This window comes from Pseudorca crassidens, chromosome 6 (genome assembly GCF_039906515.1).
Source record: "Pseudorca crassidens isolate mPseCra1 chromosome 6, mPseCra1.hap1, whole genome shotgun sequence".
Taxonomy (NCBI): domain Eukaryota; kingdom Metazoa; phylum Chordata; class Mammalia; order Artiodactyla; family Delphinidae; genus Pseudorca; species Pseudorca crassidens.
The window spans coordinates 44982344-45008092 of NC_090301.1; the positions used below are offsets into that span (position 1 = coordinate 44982344).

General features: G+C 37.1%; 1 protein-coding gene across 1 annotated transcript in view; it reads left to right on the forward strand.

Annotated features, from left to right (window-relative positions):
* Positions 1–719: 719 nt before the first annotated feature.
* COL5A2 (collagen type V alpha 2 chain) overlaps positions 720–25749 on the forward strand; it is a 143975-nt gene continuing 118945 nt past the window's right edge. Inside the window, exon 1 of the mRNA XM_067741232.1 lies at positions 720–1104. Within this exon, the coding sequence (XP_067597333.1) occupies positions 1008–1104 (97 nt within the window). The 5' untranslated portion in view covers positions 720–1007. The remainder of the gene's footprint in view (positions 1105–25749) is intronic.

A 25749-nucleotide genomic window follows, 5' to 3' on the forward strand; every position in this document is an offset into this window, starting at 1 on the left:
TGTTTTAATGTCACTGAACGCTGTCCACTGGTCAGGGCAAAACTCTGTTCTCAAATGAGAAAATTGGAGTGCACAGAGATAAAGGACTCTGTGTTTACAAAATGGGTGAGTGGCAGAGCTGATTTCTGAAGCGAGGCTTTTTGCATCCAAATACAGTGTCCTTCCCATTACTCCACACTGACATAGTGGACTGCCTTTTTACATGATAAAACTCTCTGGGACAAGAAGGACCTGCAAATGTGTTTCTCTAAATAAGAGAGATGGAGAGATAAGGAGACGATCTTAATTCAAAGTATGATGCATTTGTCAAATAGTTTCTTCACCTGGACATTTAACGGTCCCCTTCCAGTATCTGGGTAAAGAAACAGAATGTAGCAAGGGGACAAGAATGAGTCCTCTTTAGTAAAAAGAAAGGGTTAAAATTTGTTCCTTTGAAAGTTTAAGGTGGACAAGGATCCTGAATTATCTAGATACCAAAAACTAGGCTGAAAGTCTGTATTTCCTCCCTATAGGGAAAAAGTGAAGGGGTGTGTGTCTGGCAAAAGGGTAGGGAGGGGAGAATAAGTCTCTTTCCTTCTAACAGGCTTTCTTTAAAAAAAAAAAAAAAAAAGGAAAGAGAAACAAACGTTTGTTTCTGTGATTAAGCCCCATTTATGTTTAAAACATAAATGAAATCGGGACAGTTCAAGGCACTGAGGCGCGTGTTCTGATTTGGTTGTTTACTATCAATCAGACCGTTGCTTGGCAGACACTGGATGGTTATGAGCCTGAACAAGCTGAAAAGGGGCAGGAAAAGAAGTGGAGGCAGCATTCTTCCTATTTAAAGCTGCATCGCTTGAAAAAAGTTTTCGCAGACTGTGCCGGAGCTGGTGCTGAAAAAGGGGGTTTTCAGAGGCTGCCCTGGGGCTGATGCTGAAAGAAGAGCCCACAGCTGACTTCATGGTGCTACAATAACCTTAGAATCTACTTTTCACTCCCAGGAGGACCCACATGTCTAATATTTAGACATGATGGCAAATTGGGTGGAAGCAAGACCTCTCCTCATTCTTACTATTTTATTAGGGCAATTTGTCTCAATAAAAGCCCAGGAAGAAGATGAGGATGGTGAGTTTGCCGTTTGCTTTCCTTGTGGTGTTTATTGCATAGTTTGGGAAATAGATGGAATGTTAAGCCTCAGGAAGAGCATGAAGAGGAGGTTCTGATTTGAAGTTGAGAAGGGGGCTGACAGATTTGCACCTGGGAAACAGCTCGGAAGACAATCGGGATGTTTGTAAATCCGGAGCTTCCACATCTGCGGTTCGAAGAGTACACTACTGAATATTTCTGGGAAAGCCTAGGATAAGTCCTTTTGCCTGAATGTGGAGAGTGGGAAGTTTAAAAGGAAAGGAGAGTGCTTAAAACAGAGCACTAAAGGCACTTTTAGTGAGAGGAGTTCTGTTCTGTGGGCTGGAGTTTTCAGAGCAAGGAGAAGTCGCAGCAGAAGCAGGGTAGGGTGGAGTCCTTTTTGTACTGAACTTCAGCTGCTTCATAAAATTCTTTGTTTAGAAAAACCTCTGCAGCCAGTCTGATAACTGATTTTTTCTTTGTTTTTGGCTCCTTATTTTTCTCTCTTTACAGACTTCTACGTCTTTCCCATTTTCATTTGTGATCTTACAATCACTTTTGCTTTCTGAGAGGCAGTCTCGTTTCTTTCCCCATGGCAGAAGTTGATAGAAGCCAGATTTCTTATTTTCCCACCCTACTGACTTGATTATCAGGACAGTGGTGGTTCCCTGTTGGATGGCGGAAGGCAGGAAATCCACATGCCTTATATAATTTATTTATCAAGGAGTATTTTATTGGCGTTATTCATTAGACACAAGTTTCCTTTCTTTTTTTAAAATGTGAGACAAATCTTGACTGGTTATCGATTTTTTTTCCTTTGAAATTTGCATATGTTAGGGTTGGGTTCTGTGGTATGTTAAGCAAAAATGCATGGCTGCTATAAAATATAAGAAAATATTTAAATTGGTTCCACTGATTATTAAATCCTTCCCGTCCAGGCCTGAAGTTTCAAATACGGACATGTACTGTTTCATAATAGGCCATTATAGATTTTCATAACAATTTAACATCAAACTCAAGCTTTTAAAACTTAGCATATTTATTAAACTTTTGTTATTGTCGTTCATATATTTTTTGTGTATATATACACATATGTATGCGTGTATATATATTTTTTAATACCTGCTTCTGTGTATTTTTGCTCTGTAAATGTTCATAAAATTAATAGAGAGGCCACGAGGTCTAAAAAGCATTTAAAAAGTGAAAATAAGAATCTGGGATGAATACCCAACAATCTGTCCAGAGTCCCATAGAGGGGGCACTTTCTAAAATCTTGGATCTTTTTATGTTACTTTTTATGTTTTTGAAAATGAGACAATTTATAAAAGATGAAACTTCTTCAGTTTCCTTGTAATGTTGTGAAGAGCATGTACAGTTTGGAAGGGTTGGGGAGAAAATTTAATAGGAAGTAGAAGTCAGGAAAGGGGAGAAGTAAAATACAGAAAAATTACAATAGAAATAGAAAAATCTGAACATAAAAGAAGTAGTTGATTCCCCTCCCCCACCAAAACAACCAGCAACTTACTTTTAAAACTTAATTAACACAACTTTCCTTATTAATATATTTTAAAATAAATAACTTACATTTAAAAAGTATGAAAATAATTGAACATGTAAATAAATGTTTCCTATAAGCATATGGAGTAGGCCATATGTTAAAAGACTTTCTCAAATAGTTGTAATTACATTGTAGGTGCTTCTGAAAAATGAGCAGAGTTCAATTTTCCTTAATACTAATTTACATAAATGTTAGGAATGTGAGGCTTGATGCAAAAAGTCCCTGATTCCATACCAACTCTGCTCCCCCCCAGTATAACCAAACAGCATAGAAACTGGAATTCCAAACATTATATTTTACAGAAAAAGGGTAATTGCTTTCATACGTATTATAAAAAATAAATTCTTCAGTTTTATAACTCAAGCTAAGAGAATATATGTAATAAAAATTCAAAAGCAAAAGAAAATAGTTATGGTCCTAATTAAAGTTGATGTAGAAAAGAATTCCAGAATCCAGAATATTCAGAGCTACATAACTTGTATTTACTTACCATGCGTATTTTGGTTTAAGTTATATTGTGTGGTACTTGGCAATACTTAATTTCCCTGTTCAGGCTTGTCACAAGCTTAATAGAAGTGTCAGAATTTTGAAACTCCATGTGATTTTTAAGTTTGGGGAAGAGTAAGTTCAGGTAAATGTTTTAAACTAAAGAAATATCTAAGGCACACATGCAAAACAAGTATGTTTTTCAAATTTTAGCTCTAAGTCATATAATGTGGTATTGATTTTGTGTGCAAATATGTCCCCTTTGAGGAGACCTATTATCATATGTAAGTACATATTTGTGAGCTTTTATTTTTTTCTTTTCAGGACTTCAAGGTATATTTTTCTTCTCTTTGACTGTGATTATTTTTACTGGAAATTTAAAACATATTTTACTTAGTTACACAGTACCTGTCTGATAAAAATACTTATGAATGATAAAAGAAAGTAAATAAGTTTTAGGCTGTTTAGGCCAAAATCATTACTACTTCTCACTAAATTTTAAGAACTGAATTGATTTTTTAAATTCATAAAAATGAGAAAGTTTGAGAGTTGGGCTAACTTTAGTTGAGACTACTAAGTAAAATTAAGTAACAAAAATGAGTTAAGGTGACAAAATCAGCTTTTCATGAGTTTTTGTGTGTGTGTGTTTATTAGGGGGGGTGCTTTGAGAGGTTCCCCATTTGTTTTTTGTAGGAGAAAATACTAGTGCATTTATAGTAATTTTTATATTCCTAAATAAAGGTCTAACACCTAGTGAGCTTATATACATTCTTGTTATTAGAAGTGGACATACTTAATCTTGGAAAATAATCGCTGATATCAATCATTGATTTCAACAACAGAGAAGAAATGGAGAGAAGGGAGGGTGCAGAAATGTACCATTTTATTTCCAGAGACTATAAATGTCAGTGCTTCTCAGAGGCACTGAGAAGGTAGGTAACATCAATAAGTGAAGCAAGCGAGTGTTTGTACGTCAACAGGAGATGGTGGGCCTGTGGAGAACTGAAGATGCATGCCCACTTGAAGACAGTCACATCTAATGTTTTCAGAAAGCATTGCCTAAGCCGAGTGCAATATATTTGAGTGCCAGGTTTGGCTCCTGGACCATAAATTTGCAACCCTCTGTGGCAACCCTACACTAATATCCTGGACCCAAGCCAACTTCTGATTACTAAGAGATGAGGGGCTCACAGTCCTTTCTATACCATGGTCTCCTGCATTTTTATTATATTATGTCTACCATTTATCTCATTGTTAAAATACAAATATGAAGAAACTAATGCTTAACACTCAGCAGTACTTGGATGGGATGATTTTAAAGGAGGTACAGAATACAAATACATAGCTTAAGATACTTTTCACTCATAAATTGTTTTAAACTCTTTACTACTGGAATAGATACTTTGAATCATGTAGGATATGCAAACTTTTCTTTTATAGTGGATGTTTTAATCTAGGTCTACCTGCATATAGCAGAATGCAGTAGTTTAAACAAAAAAAGTGGTTCTTTTCCTTATATAAAATACTTCTAGTTAGGTAGTGAAAGGCTGGTATACCAGCTCTACAAAGTCATCAGGGATTCAATTTTTTTCTAGCTCTCTCCTATCCCTAGGGTACAGTCCTTGATGTTATGTTCCTAGACAGCTGCTGGAATCCCAGCCATTATATTTACTTTCCTGGCATCTGGATAGAGAATGGGAGACAAAGGCTGTGATTCCCTCTTTTTTAATGGAGACTATTAAGTCATCATATCATTTCAACTTACTTGAAAGTTGGCTAGAATTTAGTCATATGGTCATACAAAGTTACAAGGACTGCTGGGAAATGTAGTCTTAGCTGGATAGCACTGGCAGTGTACTCTACTGAACAGAGTTATGTTATGAAGGATATAAAAGGGAGAATAGCTATTAGGAGGCAACTATAATCCCAGCCACAATGAGCTTAATTGTCAACTAGTGGAATAGATCTGGTTTCAATGGACAGAATATAGTTGAGTAACCTGATTTACCCTGGTTATTGTTCACTTCTGAGCAGACTACAAAGCCAAGAACACGGGATGGCACTTAAATACTAGGTTGTAATTCTTTGCAATTCTTTCCTTATTCTCTTCAGATAAATTTAGAAGTACCTATAACTTTTATTCAAATTAGAACGAGGCTTTATTTTGAAGAGTATCTCTCTATATATGTAGATTGGTAGATTGATAGTTATAGTGAATTTTTATATTGACAAATGCAGTGTATACTTTGACCATGACTCTTTAAGTTTGTTGGTAAGCGATCCACAGATCAGTGTTGAGCTGGCTGCATAAAGAATCACGTGAAGAGCTTGTTGCCAATATAGATTCTAGGCTCCCTTTGTTTCCAGATATCCTGATTTGGTAGATTTGGATGGGATCCGGGAAGCTTTCAGGTGATTCTGATTCATGCTGGTGAACCACTGTATTAAATCTGTACCTAACACTCTTGTCTTGATATGACACCATTTGGCTTCCTGTTCTAAGGCTACACGCTGTGACTTTGGCAATAGCTTGCTATTCTAGTCATTCCTTTCACTTATAAGGCTGCTTAATTGAAGTTTGTATATAAACCACTGCAAATTCACCATCATTTCTGGAAAAACATCTCAAGGCCCAAATCCTCCTCATGGCAGGTTAGGTGAATCATTCTACTATGCAAAGGACACAGACTATTAAAATGTATTTGCAGGTGAATATATAGTTTTCTTTTTCTCTCTTTTACTTCCTGCTCTTCACACTTCTATCATATCAACACAGGCCTAAAACTCATTGTGTTGATCATTCTAGAAATGCACATAATGCAGTATGTAAAGTAAAAACATAAAGAGAAAGCTTTGTTTTGAGAGGAGGAGACTTAGAAGACTGAAGTCATGTTAATCTATTTTTTTCTTTTTTTAATCAAACAGCTTGCTCCTACTTGAAGGATAATTCATACATCATCACTTAGCCTTATATGGAAATTCATAAAATATTTAAAAATGGATTAGTCACTTTTTGACTAATTTTTTTTCTCTGAGATTACAACATTGAAAAGTTTAGATTTACACATGAGAGATATAATGATAGTAGGAAAGAAAGACTAAAATTGTTAATTATTAATTGACCTATTGTGTACATTTTGGCAAGTTGAACAAGTTCATATAAGACAATGGAATGGTTGGAACATATGGACGATTCAGTTTTCCTCTAAATTTCTTTCCATGTAAATTTCATGTGGCTTTTTCTAAATTTCATTTAAGGCTGAAGAACTGTTATATACAAAGAGTATCTATCCTTGGCATTTGCGTGAGAGGTAGTCTATCCAGTGGAAAATTTTGCCTTAAAGTTGTGACTACATTGCTGGCCTTAGTGTTCTTATTTTATTTTATTTTATTGATATGTTTACAACTAAACTCCTCAACAGAAATCAGGATGGTTCCATCATATACTGAGTATATTCTCTAAGGAACAGTATATCAGGGACATTACAATAGCACAAGATTTTCCTTACTCATGTGTTGCCTTCTACAGAGAAGGCAGTAATATTAACAATATTAATAAATTAATATTAATAAATAATGAACTTTGTCCCTATCAGCTTTCTGGTATAATGTTCAAACTCAAAAATGTTTGTATGCTTTTTTAAAAAAAATTTAGTTTACATCTTAGAAGGAGGAAGGACTGTCTCACAGTTGGTTTCCTTTTTCTTTTCTTTTCTTTTCCTTTCTGGGTGTCTGCTCAATCAGAATTATAAACTCAGTTCCAAGATGACAGTATTCTCAGTGGAAACATTGCTTGCAACATAAGCATCACAGCCTTGTAGTCTATATACTTTAGTAAGTAAAGTAAGCCACAGTCCAACCATCATTGGGAGAACACCTTAGTTCTGGTCCATCTCTGCTATTTAGCAGTCTTGCTACCTTTACAGTCCTTTAACTTTACCAAACCTTTGGGTCCTCATCTGAAACTGGAGAATTTATACACACTCCTGTTAATCTGATGGGACTCTTAGAAGGGTCATTTGGGAACTTTACCTGAAGGCACTTTTAGAGCACTTAAATGAGACACAGAAAGTGATATTACAATCTGATTTCAGTCATCACAGATACAAACCTTGGTGGTATATTTTTTACTTTTGCCAATTTTTTCTTTTCCTGTGATTTTTTTTTTTTTTTTTTTTTGCGGTGCGCAGGCCTCTCACTGTTGTGGCCTCTCCCGTTGCGGAGCACAGGCTCCGGACGCGCAGGCTCAGCGGCCATGGCTCACGGGCCCAGCCGCTCCGCGGCATGTGGGATCCTCCTGGACCAGGGCACGAACCCATGTCCCCTGCATCGGCAGGCGGACCCTCAACCACTGCGCCACCAGGGAAGCCCTCGCCAAATCTTTGAATATGTTTTGAAGAAACTTCCAGATTTGTTCTCCTTCTGTACTTTGTTCTCCATCTCCTGGAGGAAGTTGCTCCATTAATCATGCTCTCTTTTCCATAATTCCAACAACTTCCTTTCTATGAGCTCTTTCCCCTTAGCCTGTAAACAAGCTCACCTTTCTCCCAAGGTCTGTGTCTGCCTCCCACCCTCTCTTTATTCTTAGCCCAGCTGCTTTAAAGGAGCAGAACAGTTTTCTGTCTGCCTCCATGCCCTCACTCATCCATGCACTCTGACTTTTGCCCCCTCCATTCCACTTATGCTCTTCTGGTAATGTGTGATGTTACAGTGGGCTCCTTTCACCTACCATTGACCACTCCAACTTTCCTGAAAGGCGGTGCTCTGAAGATTCTCCCTCTACCTTCCTGACCTTTCCCTCTCAGCTTCATGGGCTACTTCTCCTTATTTATCCCTTAGCACTTTGTTTTCTCATAGGATTTTGTCCACTGGTCCTTTCTGTATATTCTCTCCCTAGAGTATCTAGGAATCTTACTTGCAGGGTTTTGGTTAACAGCTAATTGCTGATCATTCTCAAATCTCTCTCTCCAACCCTGACCGTCCACATCTACTTCAGAATACCCAGTTTCCCACTGGATGGTCCATAACCACTTCAAGTTCAGTGTATCCCAAACTCAATTCATTATCTTCCCTCCAAGACAGGATCATCTTTCTCATGTATTCTTTTTTTTTTTTTTTTAATGTGATACGCGGGCCTCTCACTGTGGCCTCTCCCGTTGCAGAGCACAGGCTCTGGATGCGCAGGCTCAGCGGCCATGGGTCACGGGCCCAGCCGCTCCGCGGCATGTGGGATCCTCCCGGACCGGGGCACGAACCCGTGTCCCCTGCATCGTCAGGCGGACTCCCAACCACTGCGCCACCAGGGAAGCCCTCTCATGTATTCTTTATGTCAGTTAAAGGCAAGATCATCCTACCTGGTTATTCAAGCAAAAGTCTAATCAGTCACTAAACTCTACCATTTTACCTGCTAAATATTCCTCATATATACCTCCTCTCTCTCTCTACTACAAATGCCTAAGTTTAGGCTCTCATCATCATATTGCAGTATTACTACAATTTACTGCAGTAACATCTAACTTTGTCTCTTGCCTCCCATGTGACTACTTCCCAGCCACACCTATAGAGACCTCCTCTGTTGCCACTGTGATATAAAACTAAAATCTGATTACCTCATTACCTTCCTTAAAATCTTCCATTGACTCCCATAACCTGAGGAAAGAATAATGTTCAAGCTCCTAAGCAAGGCATACAAGACCTTCCATGATCTGGCCCATTTCTAGAATTTTAGTCACAGTCACTATCATTCTTTGCCTCAAAATAGAAATTGCCTGTAGTTCTCACCTCTCACTACACACGTGCACACACATGGTTCCTTTTTTTAAGTCTATTTCCCAGGTTCCACTTCATGTCATAAATTTATTTTATGTATTAAGTATATGATAGTTATTCCATGCATATATGCCAATGAATATTTTTGAAAATCTAAAAAATATCTCTCCCACTGTTTATTCATTCAAATATGAGTGAACTGATTTCAAATTCAGGATTTTCAAATTATATTTGCATATTCTTGAGCAATTTTCTTGATGGCTCTATGTCCCAGTGCTTTTGTCTATAAAATTAGAATAGTAATATTTACCTTAAATAATTATTTTGAAGACTATCATGTATATAAACCACCTACATAGTAGTATGGCTCCCAACAAATACTAGGAGCTCATCAAATGATTATTGATATCATTATCCAACATTATTATCCAGTTGATATTATTATTCCATTACTATTTAGTAGTATAGCAATAATGATAAATGCTTATTGGGTAATTATAAGAACCAAAATGTTAGATGTTATGGAAAAAATAAACAACTTTTGCTCTCAAAGAGATTAAAATTAGTGTAAACTTAAAATGCAAATTTTATTTACTGTTCTACTATGGTCATTTGGACAATACCTCAGTATTTTCATCTAAATCTAAATAGCCTATATTGTAAGCCCATTTATAAATTTTACGCTGCAAATAGCAGAGCTTTATTGTAGCGTCTTCTTGTGTAGGTTTATATGGGAAAAAACAAAGGAAACAAAAAGCTCTTTCCGTTGAATACTTTCTAATGACCCTGTGATTTGAAGCATCACTGCTGCTCTCCTGTTTCTCACCGCCACAGCATTTCATTCTCTGTAGTCGTTCCCAGGATGTAAGCAAGCCAAGCACGATCCGTTCCATGCCCCAGTGCTACCTCATGTCTGTCTACCAGCTCTGTCTGTTTCAGAGTTTATTTTCTGAAAATATGATAGTCATAAAAGTCTGTAGTAAAAATTGGAAGCTTATTTTCCACACTGCATTGCCCTGTGTTGTATCTGGAATGAGAGGAATTGCTTCACTGCACAGGGATTTACAATGCAGCTCACAGGACTATCTGGATACAGTAGAGGGAGTGACTGTCTTTTCTCAGACTTTGCAGGAAGTCTCTTCATTTTCCAAAGGCTGCTGGTTTCTTCACTCCCTTCGCTCCCAGAAGATTTTTGTGAAATTGACTCCAGAAAGCAGAAACTGGTGTAGGATGTAGGCACATTCTTTATACTCACACTTTCCTTACTTTGCTGTACTTTTCTTTCTTCTCAGTTTTTCAAACTTAAACAGAATGATGGGTTTGACTTGGCAGGAGGTGTGCACATGGAATTTCACCAGATAATTAGTAGCTATGAATTCCTTTAATTAAATCTTTGTTATTCAATATAGCTGTTCTGTGGCTGTCAGCTCTAGAGTTTTTCATTATGGAATTTTAAAGTATGGGTGCTTCCCTTAGCAAATACAATTTATTTATAGAGATTTAATATTTTCATTTCATTTATTTTTCATTTAGTATTTCTTAAATAGCAGTTATATACTTATTATTTTCTCCCGAGGGAGAAGAACCTATCAGATTTATTTATGCTAGTTTGAAATTATTTTTAAATTTTTCTTTTTCATTCTTTCCAGAGCTTTCTATTGAAGAAATAATTAAGTTACAGTTTAATTCAGAGCATTATGCTTCTCATGTTAGTGCTAAATTTTTAGCTAGAGTTTCCGGTAGGATGGACTGGTGGGTGAACAGTGAGGTTAACTGGTTACCATGGGAAGATGAACTACAAAGAAAAAGTTCCTAGTTTTCTGGTCTTTGGCTAAAAACACAAACCCTCTGAAGTTTTATAAAGAAGGCTTATACTTTCATTTGAGAGGGCAGAAGGGCACTGGCCATTCTAAGGCAAATGAGTGATTCTGATATGAGAATCTTCTTTTATGAGTTTGTACAGAAAAAAAGAAAAGGAGACTTGGGGGCAATGAAGGAGGAACAACTGAACATTCCATCAAGAGCTTGTGTTTAAGCTTTCAGGTGCTGCAAGTGTTATGTCTTTCTGAGTGTTCACAAAAAAACACTTCTTTCTCCAGCCCTTCCCCATTTCCTCTTAAATCTTGATCTCTACACATTAGATTAGGCATGTGTTTGTCTGTATTTTTATTTTTCTCCCTTAAGCACAGTAAAACTGAACTGAATTTTGCTGAGAAACAACTGATAAATTCCTGAACCAGCAGAGTGCTTATTAGCCTGGGAAGATTTCAGGATACTTTGAATCTGTTTTATTTTTTTAAAAAGTAGGCTAATTCCTTTATGTAGAGAATGAATCAAAATTGAAACAATTAGTTCTAAAGAGATTAATCCGTGGATACATTCAAAGTTCCATTGGCAGTGTTTGTGTTTGGGTATGTGAAGGATGATGAAATAAAATTAAATCAGTATTTTATGATAATTAAATTAGTATTTTTATGGTATTTTGGTATATTCAGAATATAAATATTTCATAAACTTGCCAGAGCTATATTCACCTGAGCTACCTTGTACCCCTTCCACATCTGTTCCATGTTGCTAAAGTCCCAGGAGGGTAGGCAGGTCCAGTTTTAAGAAAATAGTTTTGAAGTAGGTGACTTTTAAATTAAATTAAATTTTTTTTTAGGGAAATACGCTTTCAACCTCCTTTCAGTTTGAAGGAAAGGCATTCAGAAATCTGCCTGAGAATCAAGGTCACACACTGAAGCTTTATCTGCATGTCTCCTTCCCAAATTTGGTTCAAATTACAGAATTTTTCTTCCAACCTGACCTCCTATCAAAACTTACCTGTTTGGTGTCCTCTTCTTCTCTACTCCTTGGGAAACTAGTCTACAACACGTGCCCTCTCTAGTCATTGTTCCAGTGCACCCTTTAAAAAATATTACTCCTTTGTAATTGACTATATTATATATGGTAATTTGCCTTTTATGATTTTTTTCCCCAATATTCTCTGGCCATCAGGATCAGCTGACATCATAGCTCTGGGTGAAAGTCCCAGTATCGGATGGACTCTATGGCACTATAGGTGGATAAAACACAGCTGTTATGGGCATCCTGTATTTGTCTGTGGAGGGTTCTACAGTCAAGACATTAGAATCACTTCAAACCTATTCTAATAGAAACTGAAAGTTGCCTTAGTATAATCAAAATGGAAATTTGCCCACAGGATTCCGACTGTTTCTGAAGAGGACTTCTGAGTTTCTTCAGGATAGAACCATATGATTGTGCATCATATGGAAAGCATACATGCATGGGAAGATGGGTTCTCTGTGGGTACACAAGGATACCAATTAGCAGTTGGCTCAGATAGCCTCATTGAAATCATACATTAAAATGTAAGACTCCAATCTAATGTGGGGCTCCCTGACCATTCCTGTATCATGTCTTGTGGGATTTATTTTGAGAATTTTAGAGAGGTTGGGGAAGTTCATGATATCTCTTAATTTTTGTTCTTTGATTTCTCTAATTTTTTTGTTTACCCTATATTCCTAAAACATAGTCATTTTAGAATGAATAAATAAATAAACACAACCACAATACTATATCTCTGTTCTTTTGAGCTAATGGCATAGATACTCGTAACTAGGCCTATAGGCTGTAGGAATAGGGCACTATCTCACAATGAGATTTTTTAATTCTGGGAAATTCCTTCGGTTCCCAATTATTACCATTTTTCTACACTTAGAACCTTTAACAGTGAGCAGTTTCTACATTTAGAACTTCTTCTTTTCCATTTACTTTCAAAAAGCAATTAACAGGGCTTCCCTGGTGGCGCAGTGGTTGAGAGTCTGCCTGCCAATGCAGGGGACACGGGTTCGTGTCCCAGTCCGGGAAGATCCCACATGCCGCGGAGCGGCTGGGCCCGTGAGCCATGGCCACTGAGCCTGTGCGTCCGGAGCCTGTGCTCCGCAATGGAAGAGACCACAACAGTGAGAGGCCCGCATACCGCAAAAAAAAAAAAAAAAAAAGCAATTAACAGAGCCTGGGTTTTGGAGTCTCAAATTCGAATCCTGAGTTTGCCATTTGCAACCTTGTGACCTTGAGCAAGTTACTGATCTTTGAGATTCAGTTTTCTCATCTGCATATTGAAGAATTGAATTCAAATTTTGATGGGGGGAGCAGAATCCCTGGGACAGAACAGGGCCAGGAATGGGGGAGAGGAGTAGAGAGAGGTATAATTGCGAGGTTTGAAATGGCAATAAGGAATTTTTTTTTAATTTCATGTTTTTCCCTTGGGCCAGGCCTGTGCTCAGCTCCAGATTATTCACAAAGCAAGTCAGGAAAAGCAAACTGGCACAACTCCTGAAAGTTATACTTTGGTATTAGGATGCATTTTGCAAACTTAGTGGTACATATACTCATTTAATTTTATTCTTTTTTTTCTAATATAATGATTTTGGCAGTTGTTTGCCCATTTGTTTCAGGTAGAGTTCAAGAAAAGTGAAACTATGCTCAATACATAAAACATTTATTTACTTTCTTGATATTTTACTGGTTCAAGACAGACTTATTTGGACCCTGGCAATGTTTTTATGAGGGATGGCATGCACCTCCACCTGGGTGGTCAATGCAGAGGAAGGAGCTCTCTGAGCTGATTCAACTTCTACTGACTCAACATAGCAACAGGGTGCAAAGAGCACTGGCCCTGAGTCAGACAACTCCAGTAAAGTTCTGACTCTTTCCTTATAAATTCCTTATAATGTGTTGGAACCTTAATTTCCTCATTTATAAAACAGGGATAATACTTTTTATTTTGCTACCTCACAGATTCAAAATGAAGAATTCATGATATCTGAGGAAATTCTGTGTCAGGTTTAAAAGCCTCGATAAGGGTAATGTTATTATTTTAGTACGATTTACTGTAATGAAAAGTTAGATGAATACAAAATAAATGTTTTATTTTAGGTAAATGAGAATATTTGTAATCCAAAGGAATATAAGACTCTTCATAGAACTGAAAGAAAGCAAAATTTGTGGGGTTTTTTAAACCTTGAATTTCAGAGAGTAAAACACCTTGTTTACATACATATCTATCTAGAAAACTCCCAAAGCCCCAAAATAGGAATTAAATAGGAAAAAAATGAGAATAGAGACTTTGACTTGAGGATAAACAGAACAGATGGAAAGACAAAACGTGATTTTTCTAATATAACTGGACTGCAGTCTCTCTACAAGCAAAAATGTAGCTTCCTGTCAGAAGGCTGAATCCACTATTATTGTTACTTTTCCCCTATTCATCTCTCATCAGGAAGCCTGTCTCAAAATCAAAGTTAAGCTCTAAGGGCCTGTTTGTAGCATGGTATCCTTTTTCCCTGGGTCAGAAGGTGACTTGGAGCCAGAAGTTTAAACTGGTGATAAATAGCCACAGCAATCTGAGCCAAGTGTTTAGAAAAAGGCTCCATCATCCCTCAAGCCTGTCTACTTTCTGGTGTATTTTAAGACTCTCTACTTGTACAGAGAGAAACATGCAGTTAACGAGATGAGGGCCTCAACTAAATAGACTGTTTCTTTCTTTCATGAATGAATTGTTGAAATAATTCTAAATTAAAACTAGACCAGGACACAGGAAATGTGCATTCTAATTGTAGCTCTATCATGAACTAACTTGGTGATTTTGTGGAAGTGACTTAAATTCTCAGGCCTCAGTTTCCTCCTTTGTAAGACCTGTGGTGTATTATCCAGGGCCACTTTCTGCTCTGAAATTCTATGACTATAGAAGGTTTACATAAACTTACTTCACATAGGTCAGATTTGTGCTATACCACTGTGAAGAATCTCATGTATGCATTTTGGTGGGTTGAAGCATTATGCATAATTTCTGTAGGTAATATCTTTCTGTACTTTTAAGTTAGGATTTGAAGTTTTGATCCAGGTTTCTAGTTATTTACCTGACTCATGGTTCATTTAAGAAACACAACTTCCAAAATGATCTGCTTTTCAGTGAATGACTTTACAACAAAGTTTCTAGACACTGTTGTAAAAGGTGATTGTGAAAAAAATTCAGAATAATCTGGGATTAAATTTTGTAGATTTCAGATTAATTTTGAATTTCCCAGTTAGAAAATACGTAAATGCATTCAGTGCTGTGTTACACTATTACAACCATAAGACTTGGTGCTCTCTAAATATTTTTTGGTGGGATGGTGGTCAGAGGTTAGTGGCATCCTAGACCCTCGCCCTTAAAGCTGATGGATTTGTCTTTGCAATGAAGATACTGCTTACTTTTCCTGACAATCTGCTGAATGTACTAAATTGCTATTCTATCTAGCCTTTAAAAAAAAAGGAAGGAAGGAAGGAAGGAAGGAAGGAAGGGAGGGAGGGAGGGAGGGAGGGAGGCAGGAAGGGGAATTAAAAACTTATGAGCTTTACCTGAGGAGTAGATCATGAGATTGTCATGATTGTTCTTGATTCCTTATTTTATACTTGTTCCTGAGCCCTCATTTTTCTTTGCAATAATGTTTGTTGGGAGATATGTACATGTTTAGTCTGAATATTTAGAAGGTTTGATTTATTCCACTGATATTTCTTGAGCACAGAACTTTTTGGAACATGCTGCTTGTCTCCCATTTTCTTCAGGGAAAATGAGGGATTCATTTTTGTGTTTTATTTCCCACTTTTCCTACTTCACTGATCCTGATTTAGTCCTCTAAACATTTATGTCCCCAAGTCCTGCTAGAATTTCACTCCCAGGCATTATGGATAGAAAATAGCCTTTTTTTAAAAATGTCTTTACTAGAAGTACGTGTGTCTAATTCGGGCATATGAAAAATTTAGATTAAAAATCTGACAAGATTTTAAAAAGGCACTCACAAATGCTCACATTCATGTAAAATCAGAAATGCCAGTGGGAGAAAACTGTCAGGTTCTAGGTTAATGGACTCTTTGATAAATGAGATATACTCAGTCATCTTAAAGCAGGTGACAATAATTTCCTTCTTTGGGGAATATAAATCCCATTCTACCCTCAAAAACCATTATAAAACTGTTTTAGTGACATTAGAATTTGCTTCAGATGATTCTGAAAAATTTGTCTTTTTTAAAAGAAATAGTGCTCTGATCTCAAGTGATGATGATTTTGACTTGCTTTTCTATACAGGGCAGTATATCCCCACCCTGCAACCTACTTTCATTCCTTCATTATTCATTAACTCAGTAAATATTTACTCAGTACCTATTGTAAACCAGGCCCTTTACTGGATGATACAGAAACAAATATTTAGTCCTTGCCGACACACAGCCTGAGAGGTGGAGGCGGGATGGGAGGCCAGGGAAGGTCTCAGAGGAGGGAGCACCTGAGCAGTCATTTCCCTGCATTCACCCCATTATTTCCTCTATCTGTATTCCAGCCTCTTCTTCACACATCCACACCCTTCAAATCATAATCAAGTCTGGTGTGTGTCATCTTTGAAAACTTTTGATTATCCCAGATATCTTTGCTCTTTTTCTCTAAACTACAGCACTTCTCCTTTCTATGACATATTTAGCACTTAATAAAACCTTTCTGCATCGCCCATTGTTTTAGTTTTACTTAATAAATGTCATTGATCTCTTACTTATGTCATATGCTCCTTGAGTGTAAAGACCATTTCTCAAACCCAAAACGTCAGATACAGATTCAGTGCTATGCATATAAGAGGTTTTCAATAAATGTTTGTGATCAACAATTTGAAGAAAATATATTTCCCTTGATGGTTTAAAGTCAAATGCCTTCTCTCCATTGATTGTCAGATTGTTGCCTAATTACATTACTCAATCTTGCTTGTTTTTACATACATAGCAGCAAACTTAAAAAAATGGAGCCGGCTTTTACGTATAGGTTAGCTGTATTTAGCGCCTTTTTGGGTAAATCCTCATAAAAATACATACTTCAAAGCACACTAATTGGCTACTATGTACAAACAAAAGTTAATTTTATAACTTACCCATTTTATTTATAGTGATTTTAGTCAGGCTATAAGGATGCAAAGATGATTGACACACTCTCCTGTATTTAAGGGACATCCATAATGAGGGGAATAGACATATGAACAAATAATTATAAAACAATATAATAAATATGATGAAAAAGAATGGCATAGGAGTATTCAGTTCACCTGTGAGAGCAAAGGTTAGTTTCCTGGAGGAGACAGATCCAAAATATAAGTGATGAATGTGCAGTAACCAGAAGAAATGAGACAAGAGGAGCAAGTAAATAGCATGTAGATAGGAAAAAATATTTGCAATACTCAGAAGTGTTATTTAACATTGTTTTGCAGGAAACTACAAGTACTTTGATGCTTGGAGAATGGACCGTGGGATGATCTCATTTATTATTAGAGATGACTTTTTTGGATAATTTATTACTAATTATTTAAAAATTCAGTATTTAATAACAGTAGAGACAGTGGGTGTAGACTATTTTTTTTCTTTCTCTATTTATTAAGCAACTTAATTGTGAAGGGAAGAAGAGATATAGGACCATAGTTAGGTAGAGTCAAGTGAGGATTTTTGTTTTGTTTTCAGATGACGGGATGGGATGTTCACAGACTGAGAGAAAGAGTCCCATGGAGGGAGAGATGTCGAAGATACAGAAGAAAGAAAGGGGGAAAAGACTGACCAGGATATAGGAGAGGGCAACACTGGGTGCAAGGGGAGAGGAATTAGCCTCTAAAAGGAGATTGGCTGTTGTATCTTCGACATTAGATGCAGGAAGGCAAAGATGCGGTTGTAGCTTCAGGTGAAATAAATACGTTTGGGGTACAAGAGGTAGGGGTGTGATTGTTCATGCTTGAATACATCAAGTCTTTTTATTGCCTCAATTATTTTAATGCCTCAGTCATTTTGATGCATCAATATTAAATTAAAATGGAATCAATTTAATTTAAACAAATTATATATACTGGATGTCCTTTGAGACCAGTTGTCTCACCTATTGCTCTGTTTGTGCTAGCATCATGTGAAGATTTAAGTTATCAGTAAGTCATTTGTTTTCATTGTGAATGTTGGTTAAATATCAAATAGTTGCTCAAAATGCTTGCATCATGATACATGATGTTTCTTTTTCCAACTGGGCAATGTGTTGTGCCTTTGGATAGTCAGGTTCAACCTTCCATCAGTCTCTAACTCCCCCTGACCCCCACCTCACCCCCACTAAAAGTCAGGTGTTCCTAAATCACAACGATAAAAAAAGATTCACTTTTTCATAGGCAAGGTTAAGGTTTTCTGTGCTGGCCAGTGGTCTATATTCAGTTGACATTTATTTGTAGAGTTTTCTGCCTCTATTAGTAATAATATCACACTAGATATAAGTAGGATTGTACAGTTCACAAAGTACATTCACTCATTTGATGTTCACGTAAAACCTAAGCACCTTCGATTACAGATGAGGAAACTGAGATGCACAAGGGATAAATGATGCAGCAGATGTTGGATAGAGATAGAGAACCTAGGTTTTCTGGCTCCCAGTCCAGAACTCTTTCAATTGTATCTCACAGAGAGAAGAAAAGGAAAAAGGAAGACAGTTTTATTTATCAAGAAGAGCACTCCACACTACTATATGAAAATCATTTTTATTCAGTGACAGCATTCTTAGAGACTTCAGTGAGACAGACAATGATTAGGGAAAGTATAATTCAATCTTGTAGAAGCTTAGATTTTTTTTTTTTTAGACCTGGAAGTTACAGATTATCATGAAGAACTATAGTGAGGAGGAAATAACCATACAACTTTTAGTTTATACAAATAAAATTTTTTACTTGAGGTGAAATAGGAAACCTTGTAACCTGGAATCTGCATAGCAGTGAAAACAAACGCAATCACAGGTTGTGTTACAGGGCAAGAGCCAAAAGGGACGTTTGGAAAGAAACACTAATGCTGGTTTAGCGTTCAGTGAGATCCCTCAAATTATTAGGCTTTCTGACCTGGCTTTATATACTGCACTGATTATAAAATTAATGAAACCATCATTGGCCAAATATTTATTGAGTGCTTCCATGATCCCTGAATCCTAAGTGCCATGTTAAAAATTGGAAGTAGAAAGGATAAGAAATGATCTTCATATTTAAGAACCCCAATATGAGAGATACAACTAGTTATATACTTTTGTGAAGAGAAATGATGGATGTATAGGCACCAACATGCATGTAGACCATCTTAAGCTGGTTTATAAATTAATGAATGGACTTGAGGATATGGGGAGGAGGAAGGGTAATCTGTGACAAAACGAGAGAGTGGCATGGACATATATACACTACCAAACGTAAAATAGATAGCTAGTGGGAAGCAGCTGCATAGCACAGGGAGATCAGCTCGGGGCTTTGTCACCACCTAGAGGGGTGGGATAGGGAGGGTGGGAGGGAGGGAGACACAAGAGGGAAGAGATATGGGAGCATATGTATATGTATAACTGATTTACTTTGTTATAAAGCAGAAACTAACACACCATTGTAAAGCAATTATACTCCAATAAAGAGGTAAAAGAAAATAATAAATTAGTCAAAAGTTATAAATATCAGACATCTGAACCAAACTTTTTTTTTTTTTTTTTTTTTGGTATGCGGGCCTCTCACTGTTGTGGCCTCTCTCGTTGCGGAGCACAGGCTCCGGACGCACAGGCTCAGTGGCCATGGCTCACGGGCCCAGCCGCTCCGTGGCATGTGGGATCTTCCCGGACCGGGGCACGAACCCGTGTCCCCTGCATCGGCAGGCGGACTCTCAACCACTGCGCCACCAGGGAAGCCCTGAACCAAACATTTTTAATGGGAAGATCTGCAATGAAAATGTTTATTTGCTAAGAAAATATTTTTCTTCCTGCTATAGTACATTTTTGGTCAAAACATTTGTAAGAGTTTCCATGAAGGTAGTTACAAATGAGTTAAAAATTTAGTCACCTGGGCTTCCCTGGTGGCGCAGTGGTTGAGAGTCCGCCTGCCGATGCAGGGGACACGGGTTCGTGCCCCGGTCCGGGAAGATCCCACATAAAAAATTTAGTCACCTGCAGAAGTGTTCTACCAATTTGTGTAAATGCTGCCATTGATAATCACTAAATCTGCCAATAAGAAATATTTATTTGACTTCTGTGTACCAAGTCAAGTGCTATGGTGCACTTAACCTATATATTTATTAATAAATTAGGAAGTAGAATCCTTGATTCCTAACCATGGGAAGTTTCTAATTTAGTTGGAAAGTAAATACTTGAAATAATTAGGCTAAGAAATAGGATATGTAATATGAACTAAAAATACATTAAACTTTTCAGAATATGCCTAGAGTCAGTTCAGGAGAGGGGAAAATCAGCTGGAGTTGTCAGGAAATGAGTGAAGGTTTCAGAGAAGAAACAGACTGGAGGATATAGTGTTGTGGAAGCTATCAGAAGTGTTCTAAAAAGAAGTCAGTGGTAATTGTGTGTATCACAGAGATCCAAGGGAGGGGTGATGGAGAAAAGCTACTGGATCTGGCAGTGTGGAGTTTCCTGTTCACCTTTGAGAGTGGTTGTCCAGGCAGTAAACAACCAAAGCAAAATTTCCAGAGGTCAGACAGTTTTTATATTCTAATATACTGATTTTTGAACTAATTTTACATAGTAGTCATTTAGGTCATATATTTAACTAGATTGTACTCAGCTAATTTTAGTTCTATGTTGTTTTCTAATTCTAAGGAGCTACTGACTATTATTAATGAAATGATAGATGTGATCTGTTGGCGTTTCCATTATGTTAATATTTTTAGTGCTAGGAAATGTTTATGGTGCTGGTGAGGTATTATACAGAAGTAGAGAACGGTGATCAATGGATTAGATAGAGAGCTGCATAAAATTCTCTTTGGCTTGATGATATTTAACCTTAATGTGATAAGAATACTTGTTGTTACCATAAAAATAACAGAAATTTCCATAAATTACTCAATAAAGTCATTACTGTGGAGTCAGTCATTGCACATATCTTCAGCCATTGCTGTGCTGATTCTCAGAGACTCATCTATTAATAACTGGTATGATTACCTAAAAATTTTGACTTTCTAATTACAATTTAGCAAACAGTTATTGGACACTACTGTGTTCCAGGTAGGGATACCACAGTGTATAAGACACAGTCCCTGCTCTCATTGAACTCATGGTTTATCTAGAGAGAGAGAAAAACAAGAACATGGAATGGGAATGTTTTAAAATTTAATTGTCACAAATAACATATTTTTTCTATTTAGATTAAGAAAAAGTCATGTATATATAACTGACATCAGATAAAAATTGTTTATTATTTCAGTGCTTTCACTGAAGGTAAAAATATTGTTTCTTCAAACCAGGACATACCAGAGGGAGTAGGGCATTTTGACCCAACTCTTGGCAAAGTTTTATTTCAAGCAAGAATACCACAAAATATTTAGTTCCACTGAAGAATTAGCCCACATTTTATTTCTGTCATCCAAAGCTCATTATGTTCCACACTTCCTATTACTGGTATGTGTGAAATACACTTTAGACAATAGCCTAGGTTGGGATTCCATGTTGTTTACTGTGTCCTGTCAGGTGGGCAGAGTAGTGCAACTAGCACTTCCTTTAGCATAAGGAAATAACAGAATCCCCTGTTTGTGATTACTGTTCAAGATAATTGATGAAATTGAATTCCTGTTCTTTTTGGACCGTTTTACTTAAATGTCCTTAGCATGCCCTGTTATCTCAATGAATATTTTACATTCTTCTATACCACTGTATTGTTTTTAACTTTTGTTTTGAGTCAAGCTTCCAGATGTGTTATCATTTGTATATGCTTTAATAAACATGGAAGAAACAAATTTAAAAAAGAAAGCAAATTTACACAACTTTCACTTTTAATGTGATCTAATAGTTTTAGCATTATTTGTATTCAGATCTTTGTATATCTCAAAAGCTCATTTAGAACATGGTGCTATGCTTTGTGATCTATCTATCTATCTATCTCTCTAATTTTCATTAAATTGTACAGAACATTTAGCTCCTTGTTTCATTACAGCCTGAGTGCTGAGGGCTATCCACTGGGAAGATGAGTGAAAAATATATACATAGTCAAAGCTATTACATAGTCATATTAACAGTTGCTTAGGCTGAATTTTTCCATTTTGTTACCAGATGTTATTTTTCATCTACCATGGCAACTAATCCTCCATCATATTTCCACTATTTTATTGCAAATTATTAGAGTAACTTAATAGACCATATGCTTATTATATTCCCTAGTGCGAATTAACACTGGATTTTGCACTAGCTATTTGGAAAGTTTCAGAAGATAATGTTAACACTGGCAATTTAATGGAATTTATTCTTAGATAACAAACTCAAATATTTAGCACAAAAGCATAATTGAGGCACATCAATATATATTTTGGGGTATGCAAAAGTAACATTAATTTTATTCTATTAGTGCATCCATGTGTGATAATGTTCTACTTATATAATGCCTATGACTCATTGGGGGCAATCTCTCCAACAAAGCAGGATAGCCAGACTCTTTTTAAATGAATACATGAGGACAAGACCATCAATATGTATCAGAAAACTGAGTATATTTGAAACTTTCAAGTATTGACAAGTCCTTATAAAAGGAAAATATGTTGAAATGAAGAAATAATATATTGGTTTGTTTTCAAATGTAATGTAAATTATGATTTTATGGTATGTTTTATTCTTGTATTTTTAAATTCTATAATCTTCAGTATACACAGTCAAAAATCATTCTCTAAAAGGGAAATTTAGAATTCACTTATTTAACAAATATTTATTTTTATTCATTTATTTTTTAACATCTTTATTGGGGTATAATTGCTTTACAATGGTGTGTTAGTTTCTGCTTTATAATAAAGTGAATCAGTTATACATATACATATGTCCCCATATCTCTTCCCTCTTGCATCACCCTTCCTCCCACCCTCCCTATCCCACCCCTCTAGGTGTTCACAAAGCATGAGTTGATCTACCTGTGCTATGCGGGTGCTTCCCACTAGCTATCTATTTTATGTTTGGTAGTGTATATATGTCCATGCCACTCTCTCGTTTTGTCCCAGCTTACCCTTCCCCTCCCTGTATCTTCAAGTCCATTCTCTAGTAGGTATGCATCTTTATTCCCATCTTGCCCCTAGGTTCTTCATGACCATTTTTTTTTTTTTTAGATGCCATATATATGTGTTAGCATACGGTATTTGTTTTTCTCTTCTGACTTACTTCACTCTGTATGACAGTCTCTAGCTCCATCCACCTCACTACCAATAACTCAGTTTCGTTCCTTTTAATGGCTGAGTAATATTCCATTGTATATATGTGCCACATCTTCTTTATCCATTCATCTGTTGATGGACACTTCAGTTGCTTCCATGTCCTGGCTATTGTAAATAGAGCTGCAATGAACATTTTGGTACATGACTCTTTTTGAATTATGATTTTCTCAGGGTATATGCCCAGTAGTGGGATTGCTGGGTCGTATGGTAGTTCTAACAAACATTTGTTGAGTGCAATGTGACAGACACAATTCTGTGGCTCTGGGAATGCAGCGATGAGTGGGTCTCTGACCACATGGAACTGGAATTTTATTCCAGGGTGTGGCTGGCAAATAATGGCTCTCCAAAGAAGTCCATGCTCTAATCCCTGTGACCTGTGGATATATTACTTCACACAGTAAAGGGGAATTAGGTTTATTGATGGCATTATGGTTGGTTATTAGCTGACTTTAAGAGAGAGAGATTAACTTGGATTAACTGAGTGGGCCCAATGTAATCACAGGATATTTATAAGAGAAAGAAAGGAGACAGAACAGATGCAGTCAGGGAAGATGTGATGACTAAGGCAGGAGTCAGAGTCAGAGAGAGACACACGAAGATGCTACATTGCTAGTTATGAAAATTGAGGAAGGGGCCACATGTCACAGAATGCAGGTGGCCTTTAGATGCTGGAAAAGGCAAAGCAATGGATTCTCTTCTAGGGCCTCCAGAGTGAGCACAGCCCTGCCGACACCTTGAGTTTAGCCCAGTGGGTCCTATTTCAGGCTTCTGATCTCCAACACTGCAAGATAATAAATTTGTGTGGTTGAGACAGTAAATTTGTAGTAATTTGTTACAGCAACAATAAGATACAAATTCAACAATATAAAAGTAGAAGAGGGAATTGAAAGAAAGAAACAGAGAGATGGCAACGTTGGATCAACTGGCCTGTGGTTGCTGGCTTTGAAGCTGGAATGGATCCATGAGTCAAGGAATACAGGGAGCCTCCAGAAGCTGGAAAAGACCATGGAATAAATTCTCTACTAGAGTCACCAGAAGGAATGCCAACACCTTTATTTTAGTCAGTGAGACCCATTTGGCATTTGGGATTTCCAGAACTGTAAAATAATATTGGTGATGTTTTTAAGCCACTAAGTCAGTGATAGTTTGTTATAGCAGCAATTGAAAATTAATACAATGGAATAAGACAATATATGAGCAAAATATGTCTTTTAAAAAAGATAATTTCAGTTACTAAGTGGCAAAGGAAGTAAAACAGAGTAGAGTTCTGAAGCTGTGCTGGCCAGTCTAATATCCACTATCCACTTGTAACGATTTAAATTTAATTTAAATTAATTAAAATCTAAGTGCTGCTACTGTGGCTAGTGACTACTGTATTGGACAGTGCAAATAATAGAACATTTTCATCATAACAGAAAGTCCTCTTCGACAGTGCTGTTCAGGAGAGCTGGAGAGTGATGCTCCTTTACATAAGGTGGATTTAGTTTGTGTACAAATCTGAATGAGAAGAAGGAATTGGGCATGTCAAAGGCCAAGGGAAGAGCATTCCTGGCAGAAAGAGCAAAATGCAGAGCAATACGTGCTATAAAATAAATAAAATATACGGATGGGATGTAGAGCACTTAAAAACCTCGCAGTGTGCTTTAGAGACATGCCTACCATTTTAAGTACCCATTAGGCCCTTCATTCATTCAGCAAGCATTTACTGAAAGCCTAATTTTGGGTCAGATTTTATGCCAAGTAACATATATGCAAAAATGATATGACAGAGATGCTAAACTCATGGAATTCACAGTTTGGTAGAATTCTCCTTTTAAAAATTATGGTTCGGGCTTCCCTGGTGGCGCAGTGGTTGAGAGTCCGCCTGCCGATGCAGGGGACACAGGTTCGTGCCCCGGTCCAGAAAGATCCCACATGCCACGGAGCAGCTGGGCCTGTGAGCCATGGCCGCTGAGCCTGCGCGTCTGGAGCCTGTGCTGTGCAGCGGGAGAGGCCACAACAGTGAGAAGCCCGCGTACTGAAAAAAAAATGAAAAAAGAAAAATTATGGTTCACTTTGATGGCTTCAGAAGGCCATTGATTCTAGAGGCAGAGAGTTAAACTGCAGTTTTGCATTGTTCTAGGGAGGGTGAAGGAAGAGGGGGACAGTCAGGATTGCCCTGCTATGCTGGGGACTGCCCACTTGTCCAGTGTCAAAGGCATCTTCCTGGTCATTTTGTGGAAATGATTTATCCCTGCCAAAAACACAAATCATATCAGTGGAAGAAGCAGAAGTAGGAATCATGAATTTTGGCTCCCCTAGCAAATGAGAATCATCTTCAGTAAAATTTAAGTCCTTCTATTAGTAAGTCTTGAACTAGGACTTTATCTTGATAGTGTATTTTTGTTGTTGCTGCTCTGTATTCATTTCATTGTCCTTTTGCAGTTTATATTAGTGATATTGACTTTCAACTGTCATGTTTTATAGGGTAAAAAATAGAGTTTCTGGTATGGTTGTCTCCTTTAAGGAATCCAGAGGGTTGTGTGTGTGTGTGTGTGTGTGTGTGTGTGTGTGTGTGTGTGTGTGGTGTATGC